The following is a 25897-nucleotide window of genomic DNA, read 5'->3' as shown; positions in this document are numbered from 1 at the left end:
GAGGCTTTTGCCAGAGAAGGGAAGGCAGGGCGCTGGCATTTCCAAAGGTTCCCAGTTAGTTTGCATATGGTGCTGTCAGACTGCTGTGCTCGTTTCCAGCCTGATTATTAACACCGCTAATGGGGAAAGGCCTTGGAGGGCAAGGACTGCACAGCAGCATGCCTGGTGCATACGGAGCCAAAATTCCTGGCCGTATTCCCAACATATACAGACCTATCTATTATATTAACTGATCTTGTAACATCAGTGACTCAAATATCACATCCATACCATCAGCGCCATGGAGGGGTAAATTTTATGAAGATTTCAAACCTGCATTTACAATTTACACGCCTGAAAAGGGATCTTTAGTCCCTGTGGCAACCCAGTCAGTGTGTCGTCAGTACATCTGTAAATCCTTCCTGACAGAGTTAATCAGAATAACTTCCCTAGTTTCTGATTTTAAGCAAAAGTAAATGAGATGTGTGATTGAATTTTAATGTTTTGATGCTATTTCAGAGCTTGGTTTGTGTTGGGTCGGCTGTCTATCAAGGACAACCCCCTCAAGTAACTTCAACATCCAGTCTGGAGAAGGGAATTTTTTTCCAAAGTTACAGGACCTTTGAAGAGAGCTCCAGGGCAGCCCAAGAATATACCAGACCTTAGCTTGCTGATCCACTGCATTTTGTTTTTTTCCAAACAGTAGCTTAATAAGCTCTGAACGTGTAAACCAAGAAAAATAGTTGGTTTCCACATTCAACACTACCCTCAGCAGCCTTCTGGATATTTTATAGAGAAGTCCCATGCAAATGGTAGCTGTCTTGCTGGAGCTCTTTGGAGTATGGATATGTGGTGCATAGGCATTATTTCAGTAGTTGCCTAAAAAGTAATCTTAAAAAATCCCAGCAGTGTGAAGTTCTGTCTTTTGAACTTGGATTTAGTAATTGTCATGGCTTGATGTATATACTCAACAGTGTAATGAAAATATGACACAAAACTGAACAGTTCTCAAATGCATTGCAAATACAGGCATAGCTCAGTGAACTTCAGGCAGAAGAAATTCTGACCTAGTATATATGAAGATGACTAATAAATGTCTCTGTTGTGCATATCGGTACCGCTGGTCGAATTCTAAACATAACCTCACTGGCCCCAACACAGCTGTGTGTTTGAGTCCTAGACGTGAACTCCATTCCCAGTTTTTCTAACAGGCAGCTTTCCTTTACCAACCCTTCTCTTCTTATATTGTATCCTCTCCTGGCAGGAGCCAGCTCCCATTACACAACACCTAATGGCAAACTGCATTTAGAGTCAGAATATTAGTAAAGAAGAGATGGAAGAAAAGGTGGAGATACTTTAGATATTAAAGAAAAAATCAGAGACCAAGTGAAGCATCCAAAGAGGCAACAGCAAGAAGAATAGACTACAGACCACTAAGAACTGGGAAAAGGAGAAAACAGGGAAATCTTGCATTTGCAAAAGTGTTTTATAAAATTGCTACAACAAAGCTACATCAAAGGGGTTTGCAAATTATTTGTTTGGTAGGAGACTGAGCAGAAATGTGACAGGGATATAAATGGGAGGGGGAGCAGCACATGGCTGCCCTCATTCTTGTCCACCCCTTTGTGCCTGTCCAGAATGCATGGCTTTAGCAAGGAGGAACACAGTCCAGGCACTGGCATTTTCTTCCATTATGGATGTATTTGTATACATTATTACATTTTCCTTCTTCTGTTTCTCTCCCCAAAAGCTGAAGCTTTTGAAAGCTTTTTGAAAGCTTTGCTTTCCCTCATTTCCTGTCATACAAGTAAATAACATGTCTTTGAAAACTGAGCAGTTTGAAAATGGCATCCCATCGGAGCCTGTCTGCAGTGTTTCAGCTGCTGTGGCTGAAGGTTTTGCTCTGTACTCAGCAAAGGACATTGTGAGAGACATATTTTTAAGAACTGCTACACGCTCAATTTGGAGGGAAACACAGTAGTCCACTTTGTCCTTCCTGCTAACACCCTGTCTATTTAGGCTAAAAAATTGTGTTTGTATAGCACTTAGCCCCATGAGACTTGAAGCCTTTAGGTACAAATGTAACTCATTTAAATGGTAATGTACAACAAAATGAGTGGCACCCTTCAAAACAAGTGGCATTTGTAAGTATATCTGTGCCAGGTGCTGACAAATGGAGGGTCACTGTTAAAGACACAAGGAAAGGTCTTGGTGAGCCAATATTTAAAAGTCACTTTTTCCAGTCAAATGCCAAACTCTAAAATGTCTGCTTATTTCTCTACTGCCTGTGCCCTGGAGCACCACGCCTGCCTCCCAGAGAGCAGCACATTAGGACTCCAAAGGTATTTCCCATACAAGGTCAGATCAATTAAAATGTGCTTTAAATACAGTCACGTGAGCTGTGTCAGGAGCTCTGCAGCCCTGATTAGGTCCCTGACACTCTGAAGGGCAGAATCTAAGGCAATCCGCTGACCTCGGGTAGGAGAGCCAGATAACAAGCAGGCATGAACCTGCTTTTTCACTACCCTGGGACTGAAGGCTTTGCTGGCCACATAATACTGCTGTAATACCACCAATGCCAGGAGTTAACTAAAAACCGTGTTCTTCTCCTACTGAAGTCAATAGCAAAACTCAAAAAACAAGTCTTTCAAAAGTTGGGGCAAGCTCTTTCAGCTGTCCCAGGGAACCTGGACTGCACAGTGTGTGCTGCTGCCTTCCTTTGCCAGACCTGATAGGAAGCTCCCACAGAAATGTTTCCATTAAAGAAATAAATGAAGCAAACCTTTGCAGAATGAAGCTGCACTGGCTCACATCAGGACCTAGGCTGTCTGCTTGGAAGACAAATCAGTGAAACAAAAGCTGTCTCAGAGAGACCTCCTTACCACCAAGATTTGAATAAGGTCCTAATCTCTATATAATATATTAATATAAAAATACAGCAAGTGAATTATGCTGCTGATGCAGTGAAGGCAGAAATGTTATTTGTATCTACTGTAAGAGCGCCTCTTTATTGTCGATCCCCCAGTAAGATGTAGCCAAATGACAGTTGCCCTTCCTTCTCATCTGGGAGCCACAGGAATATACCCAGGAATGACCTGTCTCAAGCTGAATGCAACAGCCAGAAGCAAAAGACATATAAAAAAGGTAAAACCAGGCCACTGAGGAAGTGTGCATCACCTGGAGTCCCTGTGGGGGTTGCTTTGAAAAATTCCCCTCCTTTTGCCACCATGTTCCTGCTGTTCCCCTCCAGCTTGAGGGGAGAGTCTTGGGAAGGGAAACAGTCAGTGAAGTAATGGGCTTCTATGTAAGCTGTTGTAAGGTTACTGTCATGCCAAACACACCCCATCATCAGGCAGTTCCCCTGCAGGTCTGATAATAAATCTCTCTGAACATCTACACTGTCAAGAGTTATGTCTTATTCTATGTATTCCACAAACAGATTTCTGCAAGTCAAATTCTGCATGAAGCCATGAGACGCTATACGGGAGCAGCCTGGGAGGCAGTTTCTCCTTTTTAATTTGCACTTGTGATATCATTGCACATCGACAGAATTATTCTTTCCTTTCTCCTAAATACCACTGATAAGTAAAATATTTTCAGCAGGATCTTCATCTGGTGAAAGTCAGCGTAGCTCCACTGAACCACTGCTAAAACAATTTACACCATCTGAAGCCCTGGAGCAAAAAAACCCAAGTCAATGGGATATAAGCCAAAATTGGAGTGTTTTGCTGGATACAAACCAGATTTACTTGCTTGCTTAAACAGGTGCCTAAGTGCTCTAGTGAATTGGGACCCAAATACGGCACCATTTTTTATTTGTGTCCACTTCTACCAGCTTGGACATCTGATACAGAGATCATCCTATAGCTAACATTTTTGCCTTAAAGCCTGCCTATAGCCACAATATAGAACAGCTGCCTGTGGAGTTATGTTCCACACATAACTTTAAAAATAAAATGCAAGCGACTGGAAAACGTGAATTTATAACTAGAAACAGAATACATGGGTACCTTGAAATAGAAATAAATGAAACACTTTATGCATGCTGAGAAAAGAACAAATAATCTCATATTTCTATTGCATTCTCTTTTAGTACTGATGTTTCAATACTGCAGTTAGAGTGTCTTAGAAATGCCTTAGCTGGAATTGGTTATACCAGAAGCACTGTAAAAGGTTTTACACATACATTAAATGAGTTTTTACCTACACACCATCTGACTTCTCCATAGGGAATCTATGTAATAACTGCATTTCCAAACACTTCCTAGCAATGTAGCAATGTCCCCATAGATGTAGACTGTTTAGTACATGGTTAGCAACAGCACAGCTTACAGGAGTGGCTACTGACTCCTCCAACTCATCCATCCAACTTGCAAATTCTGACAAGTGAGCTGAAATCCCACCTCCCAGGAGTAGTTTTATATATTGGACTATTGCCATGGTCCCATGATGGGAAAATGCAAAAGTAAGCTGGGAGGCCATGTCCACAATGCAGATTTTCCTCATTTTCCTGAGTCCCTGGCACCAGATAAGAGTCTTGCTTTCTCACTTAATTTCTTTTCCAGTCCATACTTCATCTCTTCCTGGAAGATGCCTGACCATGCAACTGAGGTGGTGGGGACCTCTCCTCTCCCTGCCCCTCACATGCAGGCAAGCTCACCTCTGGCCTCCTGGTTAGTGAAACCTGACAAGAGGTGGGGTTTGAGGAAAAGGGAATTGATGTCTCACTTCCTGAAATTTAATCTTTAGGTGTTATTTAGAGTCACAATTGCATTGACTTAAAAAAACAGTAGTTGTCAATACTGTTGCCAGGAAATAAGCATGATATGAGCTGCTTGGTAAATTGGGCCATCAAGGGATCTAGAAAGGGTTGCCTCAGCAAGGAGGAGGTGAGAGATTTCATGGGAAGATCTGCAACCAAGGGAGAAAGAATTCTAGTCCGAATTAGCCCTGCCAAAAGTAACTCAGGCAGTTCTCCAACACCAGTGGGTTTCTAAGGTTTTATTTGATACTGTAACAAACTCAACAAGATCACATCTTTAAGTGTGCAATTTAATGGCTATTTTAAATCATGAAATCTCAATAGAAAATTAACAAAATAAAGCATCCAGCTTAATTTTGCAATTATCATTTGTAACCTTATATAATTAAGCCTTTTGCAAAATAGGCTTGAATCGTAAACTAAGCATATATTTGTATAAATTTTAACTGGACACAACTGCAAAAGTAAATAAAAAGAAAGGAATATTACAGGCTCTAAGGTCTTGAGATATGAAAGATAATTTACTCTCCACAACTATGCATGTGCATAGGGAAAAGTCTGCTATTTCATCTGTCAGCGCCTCACCTTATTTTGCATCTCAGGTTTATTTTGTGTCACCAAGCCAGAGGCTAAATGCATTTAATGTGCATGCTATTACCATGTTGACATGGAACTAAGCAGCCCTGAAATGTCTCTTTTGCTACTCTGTGGCAAACATAACCTTAGTTAGAAATTAAGGAGAAAGTTTCAAAGGATGTGGACCTGATCAGGAAACACTATATAGCAGAATATTTAAACAAATTGTCAGGTTTCTAACAGTTGGAATGGATGACTAGTGGCTTGATTTTTATTTCAGAGGACTATAATATTGCCAGAGTGCAGGAGAAACAATGAAGACCTCTGAGGAGAGGATGAAGTGGCTGGCAAATAAAAGAAAAAAACTCCTGTGTTCACTCAAGAGGGGGTTACAGGCTACCTAGAAGAAACTATGAGCCCAGCACTGGCAGTGCTCAGAGGCTACCACAGGTCAACTCACCTTGCAGCAGCACCACCAAGATGTGCATCTCCAGAGGACAAAACCTAACACCACAGTGCAGAGCTCCCCATGAACGTATTCTCCTTCGGCCCTCTCATTTAGAGGTTTTCCCTTTGGCTAAGAAATACTTGTCCCTCAGCATGCTGCTGTCTTTTTTATTTTCATTGTATTTATTTATCTGATCCTTGCTCTGAAAAAAAAAAAAAACAAACCACAATGTATTGAATCACTGCATGGTTTTGATTCCATCTTTGGAAGAACTGTGACTTTCTGCACACAAGTAAATATAGCAGGAATTTACAGCTTAATAAATATATCTGGTATTCAAGGATATCAGCAAGGGGATCCTCTAGAAATTCTAGATGCCACATTCCCCTGCACACAACCCAACGCAGTGTCAAATGTCAGTAAACAGATATGGTACAACCTTGTCCAGGGATAAATCACAGAGAAGTAGGTAAGAGCAGGGTATCCTTAGTAACTTATGCAAAGTCACAAAGATATTTAAGCATCAAACTCTTGCTCTCACTCTCCCACCTCTCCAGCTGCAGAATGAGGGGGAAAGCATTTACCCCCTCTCACAGGCCTCTTGTGACAGTAAGAGAACTCAGTGCTTGGATGCCATGCTGTTAGGGCTACATAATGGGAGATCAAGAGGGAGGGAAAAATTTCACACATTAAAGGCCATTTGGCCAAATAGCTGGAAAATACTCAAGATGGTGTCATTAGAAGCACTAGCTTTACATTAAATCTGCCTGGAGTTACTCCAGCCAGCATCAGTGGGAGATGAGAGGACCAGGCTCAGCTACTGTCTAACCAGAGAGCAAACATAGCAGTGTCAGAGAGAAATGAATGTAGTTGTTTGCTATGATGGACCTACAGGGCCTAGGGCTTGATTCCAGTTACTAAAATTTTCTTGCATTTTTAGACCCATTTTTAATTGCTTTATCTCATCAGGGAAAACAAGTATGTGAGCCGCAGGTCTTTGTTCTGTAAACTATGAAGTACTAAGAGAATATAAGTATTATCATCGCTATTTATTTTACCCCTTGGTGTCTTGTCTCTCATTCCTGATTGGTTTGTGATGACTAATGTCAAAACTCTGCTCCCAGTTATCTCTCTTGGGCAAGGGATAATATAATATTACACTTAATACAGTATACCACAGGCCACCCTCCCTCTTCCAAACATTAAAATCATGAACATAGCAAGAAGCAATCATAACAATAGATGTATCTTTTATTCACAGATAAAAACTGAAGCAAGCTGTTATAATACATATTTGTACAAAGGATTTGAAAAAACCATAAAAAGGAAGATGATTAGAAAATATGATTCATTATGAAATGTGGTATTACATACACTATTAAACCTTTTCAAAAGTATTTGTTTGGCAACAATTTATCAATAGTTCCCACACTTAAGTGGCCTCCTTCAAAAAAGCACAAAATCTCATGCAGCATGTATAAACTTGATCCTGAGGGTTTGCCTTCCTTAGAAAAACTGTAAAAAGATATACTATTTGTCTTAAAAGTTCAAAATGCAAATGCTATATTTATAGTCAAAACTATATAAAAATATGGACCTAACTTAACATTTACAAAAACTTTTTGTTCCTTTTTTTTTTGTTTGTTTTATGGTTTTGGTAATAAACATAATTCTCAATTCCTGCAGTCACAGAGGAAAAAAGAAAACCAAAACAAACCACAGTGCCCTTTGTAGACTTCCTCACATTAAGTTTACGACTCCAGAAAGACAAGGTCTGTGAAAAGTGAGGTTAGTAACCACGGAAGTAGGTAAGCAGTTAATATATATCTATATATGTATATATAAAATGGAAAACAAACATTTATTTTGATCTGAAAAAGTAATAATACAAAACCTGAAGGTAAAACAATCATCTCAAAATGCCATAAAACACCTTTTCAATAGATAAATGTTCATAAAAATATCTTGAACCCTAACCAAGAAAATTATAATACAATTTTAATTCTGCTACATAAAACAGCTTTTCTATGAAACAAGAAGGCAAGTTCAGGTATGAAAACATAATTTACTTATTGCTTTTGCTACAATGTTGTTTGTTTTTTACATATAGTCATAAATACACTATACAGTATAAAATATTTCATAGGAATACATTTTGTGGTCTGCTTAGGTTTGCTGGCTTTAATTCTAGCACCAAATACAAAAATGAAAACCAAATGAACTGTAAAGGCACTTCCATTGTACGCTTGTTTGTCAATTAACATCTTGGTTTGTACTAAATTTCTTTGCTTCCCTCTGGCAGAAGCAATACTTGATCCTACTTTTATCTTTGTACAGTTCAAGTCACATTGAGGCACCAAATGATTTATGAACATTCCCATTCCTCAGCTGTTTCCTTCTCTCACAACATTCATTGTTGCTTCTTAATCTTCACCGTTCCTCCTTCACTTCCCAGCTACTTTATCTCTTTACTTCTTCATGTCAGACGATCCAGCTTCACTTCCTTCAGTCCCCTAAAAAACCTCTCTTCAAACCTCCACTTCCCTTACTCCATCTTGCGCATCTGTTATTCCAATATCAAAACACGTCACTATCATGATATGTGACTTGCACAGATTAACACACTGCTCCAGTTCCTCTGTCACTTGTTCCAGTGCCTCCAGGTACTCCTGTGACTCCTTATCGAGATCAGGATCCACTTCAACTGCCAGACAAAAAAAAAAAAAAATCAGTGAGTAAGAGAAACAGCTCATAGCAAAACACTGGCACAAGGGAGCCAATAATGTAGAGTACAATTTTATTTCTCTTGAACTAAGAAATTTTTTTCGCTTTGTTCAGCAGATGCAAAACTCTACCTTGAGGCTCCAGTATAGCACAGCACTCAGTCTGTGAACAAATCGCATGCCTCAGTTCCCCAGCTGTAACATGGATATAGAAACATTTTTTCCTTCTTTGGAGAGGAGGATAATAAAAGGTTATATACATATTTAACATTAACAAGCATCACAGTGAGTCTCTGCATTGTTTTGACACTCTCTTCTGGTTGTTTTGGAGGGGGTTTTTTATTCATTTCTGGTACTACTTGGCAGTGAACAAATCCCCTATCACAGAAACATGAACGGAGTCACAGAGCATTTTAGGGCTCAATTCAGCAAAACATCTTAACAAGTGCTTAACTTTTTCAGTGGGACTGCTCACATGCTGAAAACTTGTTACATGCTGATCATACTGCTGTTTTCACAAAATACTTACAGTCTTCTTTCCACTTATTTGGATCCATCATCAGCCTGCCCTTTGTCTCTTCCAACTCTTCCTTCAAAAATTCATGCTTTGCCTTTACTTCTCTGATTCGCTGCTGGCGCCTTTCTAGTATCTTCAGCTTGGTATGGAAATACATCAGACCCTTTTAAGACACAGAAAGGCCATTTCATGAATTTGCCTGTTACGAGCTGACCTCCAACAATTTGACACATATTGCTCCCAGCTCATTATTTGTAAGAGTTAGCAGGTGCATTGTTTTGTTCGGTTATGGGGTTGGTGGGTTTTTTTGGTTTGGGGTTGGGGTTTTTTTATTTGAAGTTTACATTAATGGCTTCTTAACTAGAGGAACAGCATGCTACATCACTTGAGCATTTGTTGCACTTCTCTGAATTAGCAAACATCTCTCTCAATACATTCTGAAATTAGTACTGTTTGTAGAGCAATTTTTTTTCCAGCAGTGCAAATTATAAACACAGTCTAATAATAAGGTTAGAGCTATATTTAATCCTAAAACATATGAATTCTTATTTTCTTAAAAGCATTCCTACCTTCTCAACATCCTGGAAAGGCTATTATGAAAGAAATGGGAAAAAGGCATCAGAAGAATATAGAAATCTGGTCTCCAAAATAGAATTAGCTGAATTTTTTGCCAATTACAACTAAATTAAAATCAGTGTAGCCCTGATTTAATAGAATCCTGTCATTTACATAAAGAGTTAATGACCCTATAGTTGAGGAAGCCTCTCAGGTTTCATCATCCAGGCATAAAGTCTTCTCATAATGTATTCATTGGTAACTTCCATTTACACCATCAGTCATGTTAGACACAATTAATTTTAGACAGTAATCATTTTCATTTTCTGTGTTAAGGGTACCCCAACATATGAATTGTAAAATTAATAATTATAGTGCTTTAATTGCAATCAATTTCCTGAACACCATTCTGGCATTCAAGCAAGGACTCTGCCTGTATACTGTAATTTAAGTTGTCTACAGTTGTTGTAAAATATGTGCTGACCTCAGTTTCCTCTTGTCTGTGTCGCTGTAATCGTTCCACATCATCAATCTCATAAACTTTAATTTCAAATGGCTCTTTTAAAGTGCCTGGCAAAGGTGGCAGATCAACCCATTGGCCAGTGACGCTGGGTTTTCTTCCTAGGGAGGCAGCATCTGGCAACGGAGCAGGAATCAGTCTACGACGCTGGAGGCCTAAAATACAGAAGACAAGTGTTCCTCAGACTCTAAGAGACTAGCAGACTGCAGAACATACTGCAGTGAATTAAAGAAAGGTCTAGGTTCTCAGGGTACTTAAGAAGAAATGCTTTTCTTGATCTTTTCATTTTAGTAAAATACCCCCAGGCTGCTAATTGAGTTACTGTCTTGACAAAGTATGTTTCACTTGGTTCACGGATGGGAGTGACAGCAGTTCCTCTCCCAAAGCAGATGTCTGAGTATCAGTTCTTTATTCTCTCCTTGCAAAAATATTTTGCCTGGATTAATTTTTCTTTGGTGGGCTACAATGGTATTTATTACCGTACAATGGCAATGAGATAGTGAGTCATTTCAAACCAATACTGATAATGGAAGACGAATCTGGAAATCTCCTGCTCCTCCAGTTAAAGCTAAGCAAGGCTATCTAAGATCCCTCTCATTGTATTACCTCTTTGCAAACAGTTCCCCCCAGAAGTACTACTAATGCTTTAAGGTGTTAAATACCAGCAGTTTCCAATGACTTTGTGGGATTGGGAGGCAGTAAGAAGGCAGCAACCAACCCAGCTGCAACCTGAGCCACCTCTAATGTCTAGGCCTATCACCACCCATTTGCACCAGCACTCAATCACAAAACTCACCAATTCCTCAACAGGAGGGCTCCCAGATTTATGAACAAACAGCATACTGCCACCTTGATGCATCTGCTAGGAATCAAGTTCCATGAAGCAGAGACTTGTGTCCTTCAAAAATGCTGGTACTTTTGTATACAAGAGTTGGCACTCTGGTGTCCAGCATTTTTTGCGATTATAAAGTCTCTCTTCATTCTCTAAAAGACTGACCTTTACACTACATGTGTCAAGGATGAGTACATGCATAGAGCTGGTCAGGCAATTTTAACAAGGCTGCAGTCCAATCCCTAGGTAAATAGGAGGGCTGAAGGCCACCAGAAACAAGCTGAAATATCACATGGTGGCAGTAAGTATAAGCAGCTTTTGGGTGAATAGTGACAATAAATTTATGCCTGATTTCCTCCTCTTATTGAAAACCAGCTCAGAGGTAAGGAGTCTTATTCCTTCTGGTCTTACAAAATGGAGCACATCAAACAGACGAGACAGTGCTGCTCAGAGGACAGCGCTGCTAAAGTAACTCCTGGGCTGAGACCTCTACAGAGTGCAAGTTAAGGCTGTCAGGTAAGCCCTGCCACAAACTTCAACATGAAATGGAGACAAAATCCCAGCAGGTACCCCAAAGCAACACACCTCCATAGATACCTGAAGAGTAACCTGCTTCACACATTCTTAAGAAAAACATCCCTAATTCTTATTTGCATCCTTGCTAATTTCTAAGTAACAAGAACACTCACAACGAGAATGTTCTGGAAAGGGGAAGACCTGATTCTACTTCTACAACACCTGTTCACGATTCTCACAATCCTGATTCATTTAGCCTGAATCACCACTATACTCCTGCCTGCTGAAATCACCCACTGTAACTTTGATCATGTAACCACTTTGTTGACGGCAGGATCCCTCTGAAGAGGACACTGAACTGATCAGTCAAACACATATACTAAGCAGACAAACTTCATATCCTTCTACTGTACCAGCCAGGGTCAAGTTAACTTCTCCAAGGATGAATTTAAATGATAAGGGGAGAAGGTTTCCAGTGACATAAATGGGAGTACGATGTGTCCTTAAATCCAGAGACTGCATGACTCCAACAACTTGGAGCAACGTAAGCTACTCCAAGAATCTCTAACACTTTGCAAAGGTTACAATATATTTTAGGCCAATAATGGGTCTGCACCAAATATTTCTTGGAAGAAATGTTTCATGAACTTCCTAGAAAACTCCATTTCATGTATAAAACACATTATTGTCTCAAACTACAGCACTCCAAAAAAGTAATACATAATTTACTGATATAGAGCAATTTCAATTGGAAAAAGAAATAGTTTGTCATTTTTAAAGACCTTATAAGCATTTCCTGGAGCAAAACCAAATACAAATCCATCAGTGCGTAATGCCTTCTCAATATGTGTGCAACTTATACAGCTGTTAATATTGATTTATAGGAAAAGTTTAAGAGGTTGATATGCTATGGAAGGAGAACTGCAGCATATGTTGCACTAAGTTTCCAAAATGATTTATCACCTGCTGAAGCAACTCAGTTGCTTTGACCAGAAAGCACCATGAGATCTAGGTCAGTTTAACTCATTTGGTTTTACTGCCAGAATCAAGCATCATGGGTGTCTACAGGGATTACAACAATTACCACTTTCCAACCAAAAGTTCAGATTGAGCGCATTGCTGATAATAGTTCCTACTACATTTCCAACAGTCAGTGTGCTTAAGTTGCTGAATGAGACTGCTGGTCATTAGCTACATGGCACCCATTGCCACCAATTCTTTACAATACTACAGGACTTCAAGCTAGATCTGTAAAAATTAATACCGTAACAGCAGTCATATGAGCGTGATTTTGAAGCTACCTACAACTGTCAGCACTTACATGAGCACCACCTGTGATAGCAAAAAGGTAAGGCACCAGAGAGCAGGAAAGGGGAGCTGGTTCTCATACGCCCACCTTTGCATGGCATGGTCAGACATGTCTGCCTTGGCGCAGTACATGAGCCAGAGACGCCTCTTCTGAGCAACTCCCCCAGTTGGTTTCCTATTGCTTATAGTATCCACATGTACACTCTTAAATTTCTTTATAAAAACACTATTACAGTGCAATACAATAATTTTGCAATTAGCTGGTAGCATTAATGTAAGAGTTGCTACATCTTATGTACACACCCTACCGCTCTGCCTCTAAACTAAGGTTTACCTTTAGGTAATCTAAGGCACATTCAGCAATCTTTGTTAATTCACAAACACTCTTCTCCCCTCCAGGCCTATTCCCTGGTTTCCAAACTACAGTCCCAGCCCATCTCACTGAAATTCCTTCACAGACACCTGGCAGCAGAGCTCCTCCTCTCCTCACTGCCCTTCTCCCACCAGTCTTCCCTGACACTCACTCAATTCTCACAAAAACTCATCAGCACCCACCCAGCATCCTCACTCTTTCCAACCCACCTGTAACACCCTCCCATTTTGGGCCACCCTGGTGCCGCACTCACTGCCGACCCTGCTGAGAGAGGAAGGAACGTCTCCCAGTCTGCCGGCAGCCATCTGCTGTCTCCTCCCTCACAGGGAGGCTGCCGGCGCCCCGGGGCACCCAGCACCTCTCCTGCCCTCTCCACTGCAGCACCTGTGTCACACCTGCAGCTTTGAAGTGAAATAAATGACAAGTAGATGCTGTCACAGTGATACGTGTGCACACGCAAGCGCATGCAGGCAGTCTACCTCCCCACTTTGAGTTTCCCCCAAACATCCTCTCCCTCTTTGCCAGAGACACCATGAAAACCCCTCATCCTCAGGGACACAGTGGAGCACCAGTGGACACTTAGCCGCCTTCCCATTCATTTCTTACCTGTTGATCGTTTCTTGGGGGACTTGAGGCTCCTCATCCTGCCTGGTGAGGACATCCCGCTTTCGCTCATGGAGTCATGCGCTGAGGAGGCACTGCCGGTGGCCTCGCTGTCCCGAATCATGCTCTCGTAGCCGCTGCTGCCCCCGCTGTGGTAAAACAGAGCCGTGCGCCCCATGGCCGGTGGCAGCTCCCCGCTTAGGACGCTGCTGTTGTCACTTCCGTGCCCACTGCTGTACCGCTGAGGCCGCCGCGGAGCAGTTATCTTGCTGTATGGAGACGGCAGCACCGGGATTTGCGACTTCTCGTCGCTGAGGTTAATGCCGCTGTCGTTGCCGCTGTCGGAGTCGGTGGAGCCTCTGAAGTGGCCCACCTTGGCAGAGCCGCCTGACACCAGCTCGTTCACGCGGCTGTTGGCCGCCCTCATGGCCTGTTTGGTCCCCATGATGGTCCCTCGGCCAGGTTTGCTGCTGACGGGCTGCACAGAGCGGGGGGCCGCCTTCCCGCCAGGGGCCATGCCAGAGCCCTTCCCTGCAGGCTGTGCCAGGGACTTCACAGAGGAACTGAGAGATTTTGACCCACTGGCAGAGAGGCCACGGTTTTTATTCCCATTCGCTTGCACCTTCTGATTAGCTGTGGGTTTTGCCTGGTTGTTTTTACCGGGTGCAGGGGCAGTGAAGTGTGGTGGTAAACCCACACCAGAGGCAACAGGGGGGACCCCCAGCCTGGGGACGGAGCGCGCTGCCCGGCTGTTGCTGGCACTCCCATTCTCCCTCGCCATGCTTCCTTTGGATCCAACCGATGTCAGGCTGTCACACCTCTCCAGGGACATGTGGCTCCCGTAACGGTGCACGGCTTCACTCTTTGATGCCTTCACCTTTAAGCTGGATGTCATCTTGGGCAAAGAGTGGTCGCCCTTCAGGTTCATTCTGCTGCTGGCACTTTCACTGAAGTAAGACCCAACTTTCAGCCGCAAATCTACTTCATCTTCAGCCTTTGGCATGGCAGCTCTGGCAAAGTCCAGGCCAGAGGCTTTTCCTCCACCATTACCCAGACCAACAGGTTTCTGCTCCAGGCTTGATTTGCGTACAGGAGGTGTTGGAGGTGTTGGCCCACCTGGCCTGGGCAACATGGTCGACTTCTGTGGTGCGCTCTTCTTTCCCAGTGATGATTTCAAGCTGCCAGTGGCCAAGGGAGCATCTGAATTCCCTCGGGTCACTGCCTCTGACAAAGTACTGTTAGCATGCGACACTGGCATCACTCCCAGTGTGGTGGCTCCTCTCTTCAGCTGTGGCATCTTCATCGCAACTTCTGACTTCTTTGTAGCTCCGCTGGAGGATTTGCAGGCCATTTCACAACCATCCACAACCCTCTGGGAACAGGCAAGCATAGTCTGTGACTTTGTTGGCCTGGATACTGCACCAAAATACTGGGCAGCTTTTCCTGGCTGCTTCTCAGTACCAAATGCATGAGATTTTGGAGACAGAAGTGAGTCTGCAGGTTTTGCTTGCAACTGATAATCGGTACGCAACAGCCAGGGATCTTCAAATATACCATGTGGATTCTGCAGCTCTTTATAGCTGAGCACAGTATTATTGTGGATTGGAGACGAGGTAGTTTTTGTTTTCCTAGGAAGACTAGAATGTATTGTTTCTATCACCGGTGTATCACGAGAATTACTAAATTTTATTTTTATGGGTTGATCAGTGACACAAAAAGCACTTTTTATCTGAGATGCTTTGGTAGTTTCAGAGGTTTGAGGGCTTTTGCTGAGGCCTGAGGACAGCTTGCTGGAACTCAAGCTCTCACTCTCCAGTTCAGAGAAGCAAAATCCACTGTCATTCAGAGCGCTTTTCAGGGGGACAGATAAATGGGATGAATCCAAGTTGAAGGGTTCCTCAGACTTATTACAGCTGTAAGATGACTGTGCGACGAAACTGTCACTAGACTGGGCTCCATCACTTTCGATCGTACAGATGCTGACTTCACTAAGCCACGAACTGATGGAGGACCGTCTGCTGCTGGTAAAGGGATCCTTAGCAAAGGGCACGACAATATCAATATTTACACCAGTAGAAGTCTCCTGTGAGGTATAAGCATCAAACTCATCATTTATGCTGCTGATAATACTGACCGGCCTCGAACCTGATGCAAGGGCCTGAAGGGAGCAGTCGCTGTTAAAGCTAATGATACTGGAAGGTCTTCCATTATCCATAATCCCACTGATGGATAGTTCTTCCACCACAGTGAAAACAAGCTCATCTTCTCCATTCAGCTCAACAGGCTGCTGCAAAGTCACTGTGGTGGTTAGTATATCCCGATCAAAACACTTCCCTCTGAATGCTGACCTGAAGCTGTGTACCTCTATCGCACCTGACTGATTCTGGGCATTGCTACCAACCAGGAACGTGCTTCCTATGGGGTTTTGCTCAGGTTTGTTTCCTATCTGCTTGCTCATTCCCACAGGAGGAGTCCGAACTGCATTGCTATTGTCCAGCTCCAAATTCTCAGCCTTGGAGGTCGGTACGTGCTCTTTCTGCTGCGGAGGTGGAGGTGCTGGGCTTGGCAAGGGTCTCTTCACATACAAGGACTTTTCCTTAAGGACACATTCAGCTGTGACCTTATTCTGCTCTGGATTCCTTGAAGGGCTACACCTTGAGGACTGCAGGGAATCAGTGATTGTGTCTCTCTCTCCCTCCAGTATTGAGTCTATTATTTTGTTGTCAGCTCTGCTCTGCAGCTCTGTTTTCAAGTGAGGTGTGCTCTTTTCATGGCAATTGCCGTTGCCACCCCTTGGTGCAACAGCCTGGAAAGAAAGGTTATGTCCTTTTTTGGGAGATGCAGTTTCTTGTGGAATTGGTTTCTTAAATCCTCCAGAAGGAGAAGATATTTTTTCCTTTATCAGCTTAGACTGTGTATTTTCTGTACCTCCAGGGACTGGACTACAATTGGACACAACAGAGGTCTCTCCACAAGCAAATCTGATGGGTTCCTCACTTCCATCAATGCACTCTAACCTTTCTTGCAGTTCAGCAAAAGTGTTGCATTTAAAATGGTCCTTGTCAGAACTCCTACCAATAGCAGAATTGTCTTTACTTCTCTTCTTGTTTAGGGATGGGATTATGGGAACAAACTCTGGAGGACCTTCATTATCTGTCAATTCCCTGTCAGACAAAGCTGCACCATTGGGACCAACATAGATGACAGTATCACAAGACTGTTCACTGCTGGAGGAATAATCAGGATCACTTGATATACTGAGGACAGGAAGGTCAGGGTCAAGGGCAACAGTTCGTGGGTGGAACGGTCGCAAATGGGGCGGTCTTCGGACATACCCTTCTTCACATGAACTCTCTCCTCCAGATGAGCTTGATGCATACTGCAAATGATCAATAAGGGGAAAGTTATTAATATTAATTGATATATAAGTATATATATGTACATATAATTGATTAAAAGGTCAGGTTTGCTATATACTGTGCTTTGTATGTACTATCACAACTACATCTATTGGAAAAATGTTAGTGTGAATTAAAATAACAAGGTCATGCTACACATATTTTACTGTATTAGGAGTAATATAACAATCACACCTCTTCAGATCATTTCCATTAAATATTATGCATCATCTTTCTCCTCAACAGTTTTCTGTTCCTTCCTTAATGGTTTTTAATTAATACAAATAGGAGCTTTTGAGATAGTTCCACATATAAGTAAAGAAAGAATACATGTTTGGAACAAAAAGAAGGGAATTTCAGGATTAAGGATTGGGGGCGGGATGATGGCTCAGTGCCAAGTCATTTGTCAGTTCCTCTCCTGAGCTTTTATGCATTTTGTATTACTTCTTACCGCCGAGAAATCCCATGTTCCCCCACCGAGAGGTTAGGAAAACTCATTTTCAAATGAATTAATTTCTGCTTGTTTGTGAACCAACCTTGGATTTCTTCTTTCTCATTCGGTGAATTCGCGATGCAAGCTGAATGGTGGTGAGAGTTTCTGCATAATTGGCTGGGGAGTCAGAAATATGTGCAATCATAGTAGTTCTGCAGTTGATGTTCCCAAGTGACTCCCTCAACAACATTGTCAACTTGTTGTCCCTGGGTAACAAATGAGAACACTAGGATGGTTTAAAGAAATCACAATCTTTTTTTGCAGATTTTTATACCACAAGCTGTGCTTTTACTCTGATAGGATATATGCATGTATGGTACATGTAGATAAGAAATATGCTCCTATTATTTGACCACACTTAAAATGTGTCTAAATGTACACAGACAGAGATACTGGTATTTTAATTATTTATCTGACTGTGTATTTGCAGTATGATAAGTCATTTTACTTGTTACTTAGACAATTGTGAAAAAATTGATTGATAAGTAGTTAGTTATTTCAGCTTCAGCTCATATTACCCAAAAAGCTGACGAATGCTGTATTTTCAGCTGAGCAGACTTAGCACCTGGATAGCTAAGCTCTGTGAGCTCTATGCAAACAATTTCAATAATAAGGAAAAATTAAGTCAACAGAAACGATAAGAAATCTCTAAACAAATATAACAATGTCAGATATCAGGAATATACTATCAGTGCCACCCCAGCTAATCTAGTTTCCATTCTGCCTGCTGTGCTCTGCTCTAACATAGCAAATAGGAAGCAGAATTTCTCTCTGAAGGCTTTCCTGGTGATACAAGTCCTCTGCCATAGACAGCAAAGCTGACAGGACAGGTGACATTCTGTCCTCCACTGGTCTCCGAGACATGTCAGCTCAGGGCTCCCCAGAGGCTGCTTCCTATGGTGCCCCTAAGCTGGCCCAACATGTGGGAGCTACTGTCATGTCTGCTCACTAAACCATGGCAGGTGACAAAGTTGAGGATCTGCCCTTCCCTATTCTAACCAATCCATCCTCTACTCCATCCACAAACCTAGCAACTAGCCTGAGGAGATTATCTTTCTGCCTAGTACAGAAGGAAAGAACACCTGTTTGAGATGCAGCACTAGATAAATATGTGAAATGACATGATTGATAACAACGGCACAAAGTTATAATGCACGAAGACCAGCAGCAATTAAATTTAAGGACTGAAGGCCAAGTTCTGGTAAAGGTGTTTACAATGTGGCTGTTATTTTTAAGCTGGGCTCCCACAGGTGTGTTTGACATAATATTATTGTCAAGTACACACCATAAAGGAACACACCTAAATGTTCACTTCTGCTAAACAAGAGTGCGACATGGTGGTCTTTTTTTTTTTTAAATTAAAAGATGTATCATTCAAAAAGGCATACAGAAATAACAACCTTTGATGACCATACCTGATAAACTCTCTAGTATTTTCTGAAATTTCAATATAATTTTTAAATTTGGAAAAATAAGTGAAATTTTGATGAAATTGTTCACCAATGTCCAGCTGGCTGAGATCAGTCTAAATTCCAAACCCAGGGAACAAAGAGGAGATAGAAGGAAAGAAAACATTTCGGCCATTTTCCCCTGCTTTTTTCATCAAACCCTCCCCAACATTTCACCCAACTTAAGTATATACCAATATGCGTGTAATTTTTGGCCATGTAATTAAGAATTTCATGTTACTATGTGACATTTAAAAAGTTGTGTGTATGTACATGTATACACATAGACAGGTAGATTAATAGATGTATGTATCTATAATATAGAAGTGACCTTAGAAGAAGACAGACTCCTCCCTGAGAGAACTTCCTTTAACTACGTCTTGGGTAAAGAATAAACTGTTGATGCAATTCATTTCTAAAGTAACACCAGCCACAAATTTAAGATAATGCAGACAATAGTTCACTTACTTATATGGCACATGTTTAGCACCATTAATTAAGGCCAAAATTACATTGCCCAGAGCAGAGAGAGACAGACACAGAGAGCCTCCTCCGTCTCGGCTCTTGCTCAGCACTTTTTCACAGCTCCCTAGATCAATGAGATGCAAACGGCTGCGTCCTCCAGACACTAAAACAAAAAAAGGAAAAACAGTTGTACATCACGTTCTTGCATGGACTCAAGCCAAACTTGGTATGCAAAGTGTATTCAGATGAGGAAAATAATGAATACACCATGGGATGATGACCAAATTAAATATTAATAGTAAGGAAACCAGATATTAGCCACAACTAACAAAGTTAAAGGTAACTTGACTGGCTTGAGGGTTTTCTTCATTTTTTCTTTTTAAGTTTATTGCAAATTATTGTTTAAACTAACCCAAAACCACGTCATTTAAAAATAAACAATATGGTAAGAAGATTCATACTTCCTCCTTTGCCACTCTTCTCCATGCGATACTGGTATATGTGAAGAGTAAAGAGCATATGTGAATTCCTCCTATCTTCTTCCTCGCATTCAGGTTTGCTGGTACTTCTGGCAGCAATTGCAGCATCAAGGAAAAAGGCAGCTTTCTCTGCTGTCGGGGCCCTTAGCTCACTTTGGTTTTGAAGCTTGAATATAAAAAAGAAAATGACTAATTAGCACAGGGGCATTTGGTTTTTATTATTTTTTGCTGAACTGGCTAAATCTCTAGGGCACTAAAAGAAACAAATATGTACACCATGGGAGAAGGGCTTATAAATTAAAAGCAATAATTTTTTTTTACTGTCTTAAAAGTTGTCATAATTGTTGGCAGATAAAAGGAAATAAAAAGCAGAAGAAAGTCAGGCTCAGAAAAATCTATGTTGTGATATCCATTATACCTGGGTTCCACATATTGGATCTTCTCTCAGATAAACCCCAGGAGACTGGCCATCCTGAAGGCTGCCAGTGGCTACTTCAGCTAACAAATCCTTAAGGTTTTCATCTTTGCCACTGATCTCCACAGCAGATACTCTAATAGAGAAACGAGTCCCAGTTTTTTCTTTACGTTCATTGATTAATTTGAAGAGCCAAGAAATTGCACAGGGGATGATACCAAGGCTTTGTGTGGAGTTATCTTTCCCAATCATGGTAAAAGATTTTCCTAGAATGAGAAGACAAACATGAATTAATTCGCCTTTCTTGTACAAGACAGTGTCTCTTCATACCACCACTGTACATTACATGCAATGCCATGTGCTGCACAGATAATGGGAAAGAACAGATGCAAAAATGTGAGGTATTTCATTATTAATCTGTTACTATTTATTCAATTAGTCTTGCAATTTTTGTAACTCGGACCCACAGCAAATTAATGTTAAAAACATCTCTGATCTTTTGATTTTCATCACAATGCACATACATAAACTTGCTCTTGAGTAAGCTAATCTGATGTTACATTTTACCTTTTCAAATTAAAACTTACAATCCCAGTGTAGAAATAAACCATGATAAGTTTGCAAAGCTAATTAAAAAGAAATTCTAATCTATTCATATACTCCAGGTTTATTGTTCCAGGAGCTGACAGCATGTAATTACCAGACTGACATAGTAATTAACTGTAACGAATTTGGGAGCTCACCAAGCTTGACATGACCAAAGCAAAATATGCAACCATCTGCACCATTCACAACAGACTGGATTACTTCTGCTACTGTTCCAGAGCATACCTCAGCCTGAAAGAAAGATTGGAGACAAATAAATAAAAGAGCATATACTGCTGTGGTTTTCACTATTCTTCTGTAATGAAATGAATGACTCAATATTTTTGAGGCACAATATTCTCCCCATTTTTATGGCATCAGTCCTATTATTTTAGTAACTATGCTATCTTAAAAAATAATAAAATATGCTACTACAGCCTAAAATAGTTTTCAATTCTATTAAACCAATTGTCTTGGAATATTGATTCTATGACTAATGTAGCAAACTGAATGCTATCCAACCAGGCTTCCTGCTGGTATAATAGCTTAGCCAAGGCTATTCAGCAATAGTAGCAACTCCACTGAAATTAAACTACTCAAGAGTGCTCACAGGAATTAGGCAGACATTCACACTGGAGAAAATGCATTAAGATCCCTGAATAAGATTTTATAGTATCACATTTTCCTCTTCCAGGAGAAACATCATCATCAATAAAGAGAACTTGCTAAAATATTTCAGTGTACTAAAACCAGTTTATCCACATCAGCAAAGGTTTCAAATACACAATAAGATGATCTATTAAGTATGGCAACTGGGGGCAGGGGAGAGGGTTGGTGTAAATATGTAACTACAGTGAAATGAGAAGGCTCTGTTTGCAGGTGCATGGCAGCAAGCTTGCCTCGAGCAACAATGCCTACACAGAAGTGGCTGCACTGGCCAGTGTCAACCAGAACACCACAAACAGGCCACCCAACAGATCCACCACAAGGACCTGACAGAGCCTAGTGCAAACCAGAGGTCAACAACCTGAAGGACAGGAGGAAAAATCAGCAGAGAAGCAGGCTGTAGCCAGCCACCTTGCAGCAGGGCTGGCAACACAAGAAAAAGCCCCTTCCAGGTCTGCACTAACATTGAGATTACTGTTGCATATTTCTGCACAAAGACACCAGTTGAGCTTATGCAGGATCTTAAAAACAGCCTCCTGATGAGGTTACCATTACTTTAGGCACTGATATGTGTAGCACGTTATTTTCCATCTTTAGTGCTTGGTTAGAACTTGGACCTAATAGATACTTTCATATCTCTAGCTTGGGGACCAAAAAATTAAACAAAATCCTAGGAGAAGATCTGAGGGTGGGATTCTGAACTAGATCTTGCCATGTTTTCTCAACATTAATATACCATTTTCACCTTGAATGTTTTGTGGTGTATTTTTCACCCTAATTTTTTTCAGCAGTTCAAACGTGGAGTAGTTCTTCATTATGCTGCTGAATTTGTTCTTCTTTTTAAAGCTATTGTAAGATTTTTTTTCTAAACCAAAGACTTTTACCAGAAGAAAATTCCAGGTGTTCATGAGGACAATCTCACCAAATATACTGCAGCCCACAACCCTCTCAAATACCAGCCATCCCGCCTGTGTATCAGATTTCAGGTCTGGGGCTACTACTGTATAAATACCCCCTTTTGCAGGTCAAAAGAAAGGCATGCACCACCATCAGCACAACCATCAAGATAAAATAATCAGTCAAAAATACAGCGTAAACAAACTGGAAAAGGCTAGGAAAATAGAAAAGCTCCCTAACTGCTTCAATATAGCATTCCCATGGGGTGAGCCGTATCTCTTCTCTTAACAACAGCATTTAGTTTAACGTTAAGCACATGTTCATTTCCCATTGAAAGCAGTGTGTAAGGACTTTATTTCAGTGACATCAAATGGGTTAAAACCTAACTGGATGGAAAAGTGAATTTCAAATTGGCTGTGTGTCTGTCTCTAACAAGAGAAAATGCAGGAAGATAATTTAGTCGGCAAATCCATCTCCACAGCTATTATTCCTTAATTCTACATCTCGACTAAACTGAAATGTAAGAATTTACCCACTTGTCTATTAATTACCATGTTTTTTCCAGGCATTAAGGCAACTCATTCAAATAAAATTGCCCAGAAACAGAAAGAACTCTTCAGGCAATCAAATGCAGCAGCCATGAGAAGACTCAGGAGGTTTATGCAAGTGACCCCAGTACCTGTGAAGCATCCTGGGGGAAAACCGCATCAAAGGCAAACATCTTTGGGACAGCAACAACACCTCTTCTGTGACCTGCATTGGAAGGCCCGCTTGCCGCTGGATCATAAAACGTGATTTGCTTTTTTCGCGGGTCTACCTTCAGGAAGGACATGGATTCGGATGTTTCATGTGCTCCTTGAGAGGGACAAATCCTTACCATCACTTTCACCTACAAGAATTCAGAAGAAAGCAACAACTTGAGTTCCCAGCTACAGATAAACGCATGCAAAGCATTCCTCCCAAACCCACTCCCCTTCCCATGACACATTCATTTGTAATGTTTAGGTGTGTCAGAACAACCGTGGGACAAAACCAGAGCCAGATTTTCCAGCCTGGTTTCCACCCTGGGGTCTTCACTGAACTAGCTTTTAAAGGTGCACTTTGTCCCTTCATCTGACTCTGTTCCAGTTTTACCATTTCAATTTATAAATGTCTGATCTACAGGTATAATCTACTATAGATGTAATACCATACCTAAAGAAAAGGCAACTCTAGTCTCCTACCTTTCGAGTACTCAATGTGACCGCAAACACAAACCTACCCACTCTGAAAATCAGTCTGAATAACACAAGGCTCAGACAGCTAGTGCATTCAAACTGAACTAAATCTAGAAATTTTCAATTCCTTGTTCACATTCTTCTAATAAAAAGGTGCTTCTCTTACAGCTTTCCCAGACAGAGGCCTTTATGCTATCATTGCTAGGCTCTTTGGTGGTTAGTTGCAGATTTAATGGGAAAGAAGGAAAGAAAAAAAAAAACATTAAAAGGTCAAAAAGCCTGAAAAGAAACCACTCACAAAGTACATTTCTATTCCAGCATTGCAAATGCTGATTTCCTACACATGGCATTTTAAGATAGCATTTTTAGAGAGCTCAGACATGTTGGCTGTGATTTCCAAAGCAGCTTATGGGAGCCAAGTGATCGGGTCTCATGAAAGTTCAGCAAAGGCTGCGCACCTGCTTCTTTTAAGCTTCCTCAAAAGCATACTTTTACTTTGAAAAACTGTGAAATACTGCCTCACACCCACTTATGACCGTTTTTCCTTGTGAAATGTTCCCACGTCAGAACCAGCATGTTTTATACACCTTGCACTGAAGTAAATGACTATTACAGGTGCAACTTCAACTCTGCACTGCCCAGCAGATCAAACTTAAGAGAAAAGCAATGCTCAGCCAGAGTGACTTTCCATGGCCAGTATGAAATGTTTCAACAAGTTGAACAATAGTATATATCTCCTTATCCAACCACCAGACAACTTTCACAACACCAGTGTTAACCATCTAGTTTCACTGGGTGAAGAGCCTCCATGCCTGTAATATACCACAGCCAGCACAGCTGGAACAATTTACATTCGTATTCTCCAGAGCACCCATCAAGAGCTTCACCTTCTGCAATGCAACTACTGATCATCAAAACACCCACTCCTTTTACAGCACTTGCACCTGATTTGGAAGGGGAGTGACAGATAGCAACCTCTCTGCTGCAAATCTGCCAGGTGAAGCCTCCAAACACAGAGCATGCAGTTGCTGGCTGATGAGTTGGCACTCCATGAGGTGTGGAGGTGGTGAGGCCTTATCTCAAATACTGTGTTCAGTTTTGGGCCCCTCACTACAAGACAGACATTGAGGTGCTGGAGCATGTCCAAAGAAGGACAACAAAGCTGGTGAAGGGTCTAGAGCACAAGTCTTGTGAAGAGCAGCTGAGGGAACTGGGGTTGTTTAGCCTGGAGAAAAGGAAGTTCAGGGGAGACATTATCGCTCTCTACAACTACCTGAAAGGAGATTGTAGTGAGGTGGGTGTCGGTCTCTTCTCCTGAGTAACAAGCAATAGGACAAGAGGAAATGGCCTCAAGTTGCACCAGGGGAGGTTTAGATTGGAAATTAGGAAAATTTCTTCACCAAATGGGGTGTCAAGCATTGGAACAGGCTGCCCAGGGATGTGGAGTCACCATCGTGGTATTTATAAAACATGTAGATGTGGTGCTTAGGGACATGGTTAGGTGGACTTGGCAGTGCTAGGTTAATGACTGGACTTGATCTTAGAGGTCCTTTCCAACCTAAATGATCCTATAATTCTATGAGTTGGGCCCACTTTTAGTCCCGAGCTGGATGTTGCATGGGGAAGCTAGGTTGGAAAGCATGCATCTCTGATAATGAATGATCCTCCTTTTCAGTAACTTTTTATAGCTAAATTTTACCTTAAATCTGCTAGAACCATTTGACTTCTGGTTACTATGTTCCAAGAACATTATGTCATTAAAATGGTGTGCACTTACTTCACTGACACATTCTTTGTGTCTTTACAAAAAAAAAAAAAGTACTCTGAAATGCGCTTCCCCATCACTCCTGTAACCAGAGAAATAATGGCAAAGAAAGAACCAAAGCTGAAAAACTACTTCAGCAAAGCACAACATGGGAAATGCAGGTAACAGACATAGACCTGATCAGGCTGAGCCAGCCTCTAGGATTGCCCTTCATACCAGACAAGATGCAAAGGCGATGGCATACACACTGAAAAGTAGTGCCCAAGCCAGGATGATCCACAGCAGATGGGTGGGTGCAGCAGTAAACACCATGCTGAACTGTCCCTGCCTTTATCAACTGAGGAGGGTGGGTAATTT

General features: G+C 41.4%; 1 protein-coding gene across 3 annotated transcripts in view; it reads right to left on the bottom strand.

The window, feature by feature from the left end:
- Positions 1–6998: 6998 nt before the first annotated feature.
- The window catches only part of KIF26A (kinesin family member 26A), a 102254-nt gene continuing 83355 nt past the window's right edge, over positions 6999–25897 (bottom strand). For 2 of the 3 annotated variants that reach the window (XM_074868943.1, XM_074868942.1), the window contains 11 exons: positions 23238–23447; positions 21154–21247; positions 20414–20676; positions 19978–20161; positions 19520–19679; positions 17647–17809; positions 13716–17091; positions 10045–10235; positions 9575–9595; positions 9018–9168; positions 6999–8469 (listed from right to left, as the gene is read on the bottom strand). In XM_074868943.1, coding sequence (XP_074725044.1) covers positions 8294–8469; positions 9018–9168; positions 9575–9595; positions 10045–10235; positions 13716–17091; positions 17647–17809; positions 19520–19679; positions 19978–20161; positions 20414–20676; positions 21154–21247; positions 23238–23447 — 4989 coding nt within the window. In that variant the 3' untranslated portion in view covers positions 6999–8293. The remainder of the gene's footprint in view (positions 8470–9017; positions 9169–9574; positions 9596–10044; positions 10236–13715; positions 17092–17646; positions 17810–19519; positions 19680–19977; positions 20162–20413; positions 20677–21153; positions 21248–23237; positions 23448–25897) is intronic. The other variant, XM_074868941.1, reaches the window with a different exon arrangement.

Source organism: Strix uralensis, chromosome 4, assembly GCF_047716275.1.
Source record: "Strix uralensis isolate ZFMK-TIS-50842 chromosome 4, bStrUra1, whole genome shotgun sequence".
NCBI lineage: Eukaryota > Metazoa > Chordata > Aves > Strigiformes > Strigidae > Strix > Strix uralensis.
Note: the sequence above shows the minus strand (reverse complement) of the source record. Positions and strands in the feature narration are given on the sequence as shown.